Source organism: Pogoniulus pusillus, chromosome 13 (genome assembly GCF_015220805.1).
Source record: "Pogoniulus pusillus isolate bPogPus1 chromosome 13, bPogPus1.pri, whole genome shotgun sequence".
Classification (NCBI taxonomy): Eukaryota; Metazoa; Chordata; class Aves; order Piciformes; family Lybiidae; genus Pogoniulus; species Pogoniulus pusillus.
Genome location: NC_087276.1, coordinates 9466824 through 9475459, shown reverse-complemented (window position 1 = coordinate 9475459; position 8636 = coordinate 9466824). Strand labels below are relative to the sequence as shown.

General features: G+C 49.2%; 1 protein-coding gene across 1 annotated transcript; it reads left to right on the top strand.

Moving 5' to 3' along the window:
* Window positions 1-470: 470 nt before the first annotated feature.
* OSTN (osteocrin) lies at window positions 471-8264 on the top strand. The gene is made up of 4 exons (XM_064152675.1): window positions 471-569; window positions 994-1211; window positions 6841-6920; window positions 7986-8264. Exons 1-4 carry the CDS (start codon window positions 471-473, stop codon window positions 8006-8008), a joined length of 420 nt encoding a protein of 139 aa, XP_064008745.1. The 3' UTR covers window positions 8009-8264.
* The last annotated feature ends 372 nt before the right edge of the window (window positions 8265-8636 follow it).

The following is an 8636-nucleotide window of genomic DNA, read 5'->3' as shown; positions in this document are numbered from 1 at the left end:
TAACAGCTTTAAAGACCTATCCAGCACATGGGGAGGTCAGGGCCAACCTGGGTGGCTATGAGCCAGAGTCTCCCTGCTTACAAGTGAACATCTGGTTCATCTGGTTTTAGCACAAGTTTGCATTCGTTACTGGGCCAGAAAGGAATGAAACATTTGCAGGGGTGAACCTTGTAGAGCAGAGTTATCATTTGGACTTAGTGATCTCGAGGGTCTTTTCCAGCCTGAATGTTTCTGTGGTTCTGTGACTGGAAAGAAGCAAAGAGGAGGAAGCTGATTCTGCACCTGAAGGTGAAGAGTGTTCAGCTGGCACTATCTGGTTATTGGGCTTTGTGCAGTGACTCTGTAAGAGAAAACATATTGACAGCCCTGGGAACAGAATCTCCCTTTGCTTCCACTCCTTTAAGACCTTTGGAGCAAGGTTCCTCTGGGAGCACAGCTGTGAAGCCATTACAGATTATTCTCTTCTGCAGATGCTGCAGCTCCAGCTTGTTGTGGTGCATTTGGCCCTTGTGTTTACCCTGCTGCAGTGGCACTCGAGCTCAGTGCTCCTTGTGGAGGCAGCTTTGGAGGTGAGTGTTTCTGGTGATCACCACACAATCCTGCTCTTCCTCAGCTTGCTCCTGGCCACAGAGTGTGGAAGACATCGTGGCATCCCAACAGTCTGGAAGTTGAATGATCAGTATTCACTCCACAGGGACAAAGGAGGAGCCTAGTGAAAAGTCTGATGCAATTTGCAAGGCTCTGGAAGGACAGACAGAATGAAGTCCCACCCAGATTCACCCAACCTCTCCTGAAACAAAAAAACAACCAAACAACCCAAAGGAAAAAAAAAAAAAAAGGGGGGGGGGGGGGTGGGGGTGGGGAAGGAAAGAAAAACCAAACAAGAAAATTAAACAAACAGGAAAAGAAACAAACAAATAAAGTATCAAACAAAACCAGAAACAAACAAACAAACCCCAAATCCCAACCTTTTATGGCAACTTTCTTTTGCAGCCCCTGGAGCGTTCTGCAGCTCTGGTCAAGGGAGCACATCCTATTGCCAGTGAAGAGAAGTCAGCCACTAACCTGACAGCCAAACTCTTCCTTCTTGATGAGCTAGTGTCTCTGGAGAATGAGGTGACTGAGACCAAGAGAAAAAGAAGTTTCCCAGGCTTTGGCTCCCCAATCGACAGAATTTCTTCCACCACTGTGGAGGCAAAAGGCAATCAGAGGTAAATCTTTAAGTGCTCCTACCAGTGATACAGTTGGAAGAAGGATGTTTGGTAGACATCCTCGACATACATGGGTTAGATTCAGCCACTAGCAGGTTTACTGTGAGGTGATCAGAGTAGCAGATGCTCTTCAGCAACATTCATAGCCACATGGTGTGTGATCTTTCAGTTGTGAGGAGTAATACACACAGCAGATCCTTCAGTCCTCTAGCTAGAAAAGGACAGTCACAGAATTATCAGGATTGGAAGGGACCTCAAGGACCATTTAGTTCCAACCCCCCTGCCGTGGGCAGGGACACCCTACCCTAGAGCAGGCTGCCCACAGCCTCAGCCAGTCTGGCCTTAAACACCTCCAAGGATGGGACCTCAACCACCTCCCTGGGCAACCCATTCCAGGCTCTCACCACTCTCATGCTGAAGAACTTCCTCCTCATGTCCGCTCTGAATCTCCCCACCTCCAGCTTTGCTCCATTCAGGACCTTTATGAGTTAGGATAAGCTAGAGTTTAATCCATAAAGAAGGCAAATGGCATCCTGGACTGCATCAAAAGCAGCATGGCCAGCAAGTTGGAGAGGTGATTCTGCCACTTTGCTCTGCTCCAGTACTGTATCCAGCTCTTGCAACCCTCATTTCAGGAAGGACATGGACCTGATTGAGCAGGTCTAGATGAGGGCACAAAAGTGATCAGTGGGTTGGAGCAGCTCCGCTATGAGGGCAGGCTGAGGGACCTAGGGCTGTGCAGCCTGGAGAAGAGAAGGCTCCAGGGAGACCTAAGAGCACTCTGCCAGTACCCAAGGGGGCTAAAAGAAAGATGCAGAGAGACTGTTTGCAAAAGCCTGTGGTGATAAGATAAGGGGCAATGGCTTCAAACTGGAGAGTAGATTCAGATTGGATGCTAGGAACAAGGTCTGCACCATGAGGATAGTGGAACACTGCAACAGGTTGCCCAGGGAAGTAGTGGAGACCCTGTCTCTGGAGATATTCAAGGTGAGGCTTGATAGGGCTCTGAGCAACCTGATCTAGTGGAGGATGTCCCTGCTGACTGCAGAGAGCTTGGACTGGAGGTCTCTTCCAACCCAGACCATTCTATGCTAGAGCAGCACACCAAGCCCCTGGCAGTACGTGTTTGAGAACAGCTGTGGTTCTAACAGGGCTGCGCTTGGGCTGGCAGGGAAGAGCCAGAGAGCTTGGAGCAAAGCTCAGGGAGGTGGTTGCTACATCTGAAAGAGCTTAACTGTCTTGTTCTCTTCTTCTGGTAACTGTCTTCTTTCTGGATGGAATCCCCAATGCCACAAAGTATTTAATAACATGCTTAAAGCTTAATCTGGAAGTGGAAAGTATTCACAGGAGCCAGTCAGCACTACAAGGATTTTTTTTGCTCTGTTTTGTTTTTCAAACTAGGTTTTGCAATATTTTCTTCTTGTTTTTCCATCTATCCACCCAGTCTGCTACTAGGACTTCTTGGCTGCAGCCAAATGTGATAAAATCCCAAACTCTTAAAGCCTTGAGGAGAGCTGTTCTGTTCTCTGTGTGTCTTCAAGAACTCAAAACCACCTCATTCTTTGCTTGCTTGTTAGCATGCTTTTCCTTTCCAGGGGAAGAAATGCCAGAGGGGGTTTGAGCCTGCAGTGCCTTTGCTGGAAAAGTACATGGCATTCCCCACTTCTTTCATGCCTCTTGGGTGGAATTCTTGTTTCATTCTATGGGCAGTATAAGGGGTACAGGGCAGGTGGAGAGAAGGAAAGACAAGAATGGGGAAGGAGAGGATGGAAGCAGAGAGGGGAAGGAGAGGAGAGGAGAGGAGAGGAGAGGAGAGGAGAGGAGAGGAGAGGAGAGGAGAGGAGAGGAGAGGAGAGGAGAGGAGAGGAGAGGAGAGGAGAGGAGAGGAGAGGAGAGGAGAGGAGAGGAGAGGAGAGGAGAGGAGAGGAGAGGAGAGGAGAGGAGAGGAGAGGAGAGGAGAGGAGAGGAGAGGAGAGGAGAGGAGAGAAAGAACAAGAGGAAGAGAAGAGAAAGAGGACAAGAGGAAAGGAAGAGAAAAAGAGGAAAAGAAGAGAAAGAGAACAAGAGGAAGAGAAGAGAAAGAAGAGGAAGGGGAGAGAAGAGAACAAGAGGAAGGAAAGAGAAAGAGAACAAGAGGAAGGGGAGAGAAGAGAACAAGAGGAAGGAAAGAGAAAGAGAACAAGAGGAAGGGGAGAGAAGAGAAGAGGAAGGAAAGAGAAAGAGAACAAGAGGAAGGGGAGAGAAGAGAACAAGAGGAAGGAAAGAGAAAGAGAACAAGAGGAAGGGGAGAGAAGAGAACAAGAGGAAGGAAAGAGAAAGAGAACAAGAGGAAGGGGAGAGAAGAGAACAAGAGGAAGGAAAGAGAAAGAGAACAAGAGGAAGATAACAGAAAGAGAACAAGAGGAAAGGAAGAGAACGAGAATAAGAGGAAGATAAGAAAACGAGAACAAGGGGAAGGGAAGAGAAAGAGAACAACAGGAAAGGAAGAGAAAGAGAACAAGAGGAAAGCAAGGGAAGGAGAACAAGGGAAAGATAAAAGAGAACAAGAAGAAGTGAAGGGAAAGAGAACAAGAGAAAGGGAAAGAGAACAAGAGGAAGAAAAGAAAAAGAGGACAAGAGGAGATGAAGAGAACAAGAGGAAGGGAAGAGAAAGAAAAGAAACACAAAAGGGAAATCATGTTGAAAACGGTCCACATTTTCTAACATCTTTTCTCTGAATAATGAGCTGATGCAAATGAGTGACACATGGCACAAAATTTCTCCTTTCCCAGCATCAGCAGCACAGTTTGCAGTTTCACACTGATATTATCGCTTTGAGGGAGCTGATTAGCTTCTCCCTTTGAGATTGACTCACTTATTTAGGACCATCTCAGCTGCCTTGATCTCTGCATTGGCAGTCAGATACCACCCTCAGCGTGGACCACAGATCACCTGAGTGCTGCAAGACAGTAGGAAGGTTACAACTTTAGGTGGAAGCAGGTAGAGGCTGATGCACTTAGAGGACTAAAACAGAGGACTGAGAATCCAGCTGCTGTCGTGCTCTCATTCCTGTAGCACCTGAGGCTGCTGCCTTTAGAGACAAGGTAAATGACTCAAACAGATTCAGCCCTTTGTGTGTAGTGCCTGGTAACACAAAAATAAACTCTTGGAAAAGAGCAGATCGATTCTAAGTCCACTTAGCACATTGCTGTGGCACTCAGTGCTTACAGACAGGAGGATCCAGATCCTACACCTATTTAGAAAGCTTTGAAAGCATGGGGAGAGCACGTAAGAAGGCAGGAGCTTTCACAAGAGAGAGAAAAATCCATAGGCGGAGAGAAAGAGAGCCCGGGAAAAAATCGTGAGCGGCATATCCTAGTTCGGAAAAGGGAGCTGGAGAGGGAGCCGCGGCTGTCCTGTTGTGCCTAGGCATGGCCACAAGAGGGAGACCTTCGCTGCTCTGGATTCATTGCCGGCCTGCCCTGCTCTGCTCAGCTCTGCTCGCCTGCCTTGCCGACCGGCACCGCCTGCACTGCCTCCCCTGCCTGCACTGCCTCCCCTGCCTGCACTGCCTCCCCTGCCTGCACTGCCTTCCTGCCTGCACTGCCTCCCCTGCCTGCACTGCCTCCCCTGCCTGCACTGCCTTCCTGCCTGCACTGCCTCCCCTGCCTGCACTGCCTCCCCTGCCTGCACTGCCTTCCTGCCTGCACTGCCTCCCCTGCCTGCACTGCCTTCCTGCCTGCAGTGCCTTGCCTTCCTGCCTCCCCTGCCTACAGCACCTTGCCTGTCTGCCTTGCCTTCCTGCCTCCCCTGCCTGCACTGCCTTGCCTGTCTGCCTTGCCTGCCTGCACTGCCTTGCCTGTCTGCCTTGCCGACATGCACTGCCTCCCCTGCCTGCACTGCCTTGCCTTCCTGCCTTGCCTTCCTGCCTTGCCTGCCTGCACTGCCTTCCTGCCTGCATTGCCTTGCCTGTGTGCCTTGCCGACATGCACTGCCTCCCCTGCCTGCACTGCTTTCCTGCCTCCCCTGCCTGCACTGCCTTGCCAATCTGCCTTTCCTGCCAGCACAGCCTTCCTGCTTCTCCTGCCTGCCTGGCCTGCGGCCATGACTTCACAGTTTCCCCTCTCTGTTTAAATGCAGAGCAGGAGCATGAAAGCACCTCACGATGCAGAAGACAGCACATCACATCCCCACTCCCTACCCAGCCCTTCCAACCTGGGAAATGAATTTTTTTCAAGTCACTCTCAGGGTGACTCCAGCAGCCCAAATCTCCTCGGGCTGATGGAATATCCTTGACTCTGTGATTCTCCCTACCTGCTCCTAACCAGCTTGTGGGGCAAAAGATCGCCTGAGGATCAGCCCTGGGCTTGCTTTCCCTATGGCGTGGTGCAACAAATCTGGATCCCTAGGTGTGAGTGCTATAAAAACAGCCTCACTTCATTTCTGTAGCAGCTCCAGCACGACAGATGTGTTGCTCCCTCATATGTAGTCCACTGTCAATTCACATGGCTTGACCTCATCTGAAAAGCAGCTAGAAAAGAGGCAGTGTGAAATGGGCTGCTGATGCTGGAATGATGCCTCTGGGCTTCAGCCCATGCCCAGGAGGTGTAAGGAGAGGAGGAAGATGAGACCGTGGACTAGACAGGTAGTCCTGGGTGGGGACTGGGCGTGTGCAGAGCCTCTCACAGACACAGTCTGAGTGAGCATGGCAATGCTTGCACAGAGTTAGACCCCAGCACACCACAGCATCCTCTCCTGCTGCTTGCTTTCCATTTGCCAGCTTGAGAACAAAATTTCTTTGTATTGATGTTCTTTGACAAGGACAGAGAAAAGAGTTCACTTCCCAGAGCTTCTCCTGGACCTGCATTTCACCAATTCCAAGGGGAAAAGTTGAGGCTGTAGAAAAATCTCAGCATTTCCATAAGTAATCAAAATAAAATCTCTGCTAATGAAGAAGAAGGAGAAGGAGGAGGAGCAGGGCTTCCAAGTGCCAAATTAAGATGTGGACACTTCCTTTTTCTATCTAAATTACTCTAATACAATGTTCCTGCATAGAATCTCTTTCACACTTTCCTCACTCATCAAATCACCAGGAAATGTATCATATATGGGGCAAAACTAAAACCCCAATGCCCCATTTTCAATCTCATCAAAGGGTTGCCACCCTACAGTTTTGAGAACCCAGGAGAGATCCCACAGGAAAATTTTTGCTAGAGCTCCTCTGACTTGTCCCCTCCTTGCTTACCTTAGCTCTGGGTGGCCCTGATGATTTCAAAGATCCAGGCCAAAGGATCACCTGAATTCCAGGATGATGGATTACAGATGAAAAGCTTGCCCTATACACATGCAGCCTGTCTCCTTTCTTTAACCAGTAGCAGTTAATCTCTGAAGTCATCTGTTTGCTGCCAGATGAGAAAGCAGGGATAGTGGATCAACATCATCCAGTCCCTAAAACAGATGCAGCAAGTGAAGCATCTTACACACTGACATCTTTGTCTGCTCCTTCACAACTCTTCTGTCTGAGCAGTAAGTTGTTAGTGAAGGGAAGGGTGGAAGAATCAAAGATGCAGTAACATTGTGATTATTCCTGTGATGGCTTCCCCTAATTCTTTCCTTCCTTTGATGTTGTTCTTCTTAATCTCCTATGCAGAAAAGTGGTGGAGCTGCCTAAGAGGAGGTTTGGAGTCCCTCTTGACCGCATTGGAGTGAGCCGTCTTGGTAACACCAAGGGTTAGCACTTCCTGCAAGTAAGCCAAAATACTCAGGTGTAGGCAGGTTCAGAGGACCCCTCCTGTTTTCATTTACATGGAAGTCATGCCAGGAGGCTTGAAAAAAGTACCTTGGGGAATGATGGCTTCTAATAACATAGAATCACAGAATCATGGAATCACAGAATGGTCTGGGTTGGAAGCAACCTCTGACGGGCATCCAGTCCAAACCCTTCGGCAGCCAACAGGGACATCTCACAGCCTTGTCCAGCCTCACCTTGAATATCTCCAGGGATGGGGCCTCAACCACCTCTCTGAGCAACGTGTTGCAGTGTTCCAGCACCCTCATGGTGCAGAACTTGTTCCTAACACCCAGTATAAATCTGCTCTGCTCTAGTTTGAAGCTATTGCCCTCATCCCGTCCTTACAGGACTTTACAAACAGTCTCTCTGCAGCCTTCTTGCAATCCACTTCAGGCACTGGCAGGCTGCTATGAGGTCTCCCTGAAGCTTTCTCTTCTCCAGGCTGTACACCCCCAGCTTCCTCAGCCTGTCCTCATAGCAGAGTGCTCCAATCCTCTGATCATTTTCATGGCCTCCTCTGGACATGCTCCATCAGGTCCATGTCCTTCCTGAACTGAGCGTTCCAAGAGCTAGACACAGTACTCCAGGTGAAGCCTCACCAGAGCAGGATAAAGAGGCAGGGTCCTCTCTCTCCATCTCTGGCCACACTGCTTTGGATGCAGCCCAGGCTGCCATTGGCCTTCTGTGCTGCAAGCTCACACTGCCTGCTCACATCCAGCTTCTCCTCCATAAGCATCCCCAAGTCCTTTTCCACAGGGCTGCTTTCTGTCACCCCCATTTAGCTCGTGTGCTCTAAATCACAGCTTTGTTCCCCTGACAAGAAAAGAAGCAAGTTGGATGAGAGGATCCTTGAGAACCCTTTCAACCTGGCATTCTATGAATCCATGAACCTATGAAGTATTCCTACCACTTCCATCTCCTGTAGAGCACCTGGCAGTGTATTTATACAAGCCTCGCCTTTCTGACACGGGACAGCGCAATGCTTGCTGCTTTTCTGCCTACAGGTGCTTCTGTTCTGAATGACTGATGCTGTGTTGGAAACATTACAGGAGCACAGAAGATGCATCACAAGGTGGTTTTGCTTTTGCCTAACGATACAGCACTCAAGGAACTGACCTCCTGCAACAATCCCTTTCACAAGGAACATCACCAAGGTGGCATTTACAAACAACAACCAGTTCAATTCACCAAGTCGGGATGCTCTGCACAGTGTGACTGCTGGGAGGGAACAGAAACCTGTGTAGAGTTTCATTGCATGGCATTTATTTCTTCAGTTTGCAGAAGTCCATTATCCTAGCAAGGACTGTTAGACTTAGTTTTTTTCTTCTTGATGGAAAATAAAACTCCCAGAGATGCCAGCAGCAACCCATGAAAAGCAGGCAGTTTGCTTGGCCCTTTTATCTTTCACGGTGGTGCTTGTTTGGTAGGTGAAAGCAGGATTTTGCCCCCTCCAGTCATGGGGCAAAGCTAGAACAGATTTGAATCACAGAAGCACAGAATTATTGAGGCTGGAACAGACCTCTGAGACCATCCAGACCAGCCTATGCCCTAACATCACCACATTGACCAGACCATGTCACTAAGTGCCACATCCAAGCTTTCCTGAAACACCTCCAGAGATGGTGACTTCACCACCTCCCTGGGCAGCCCATTCC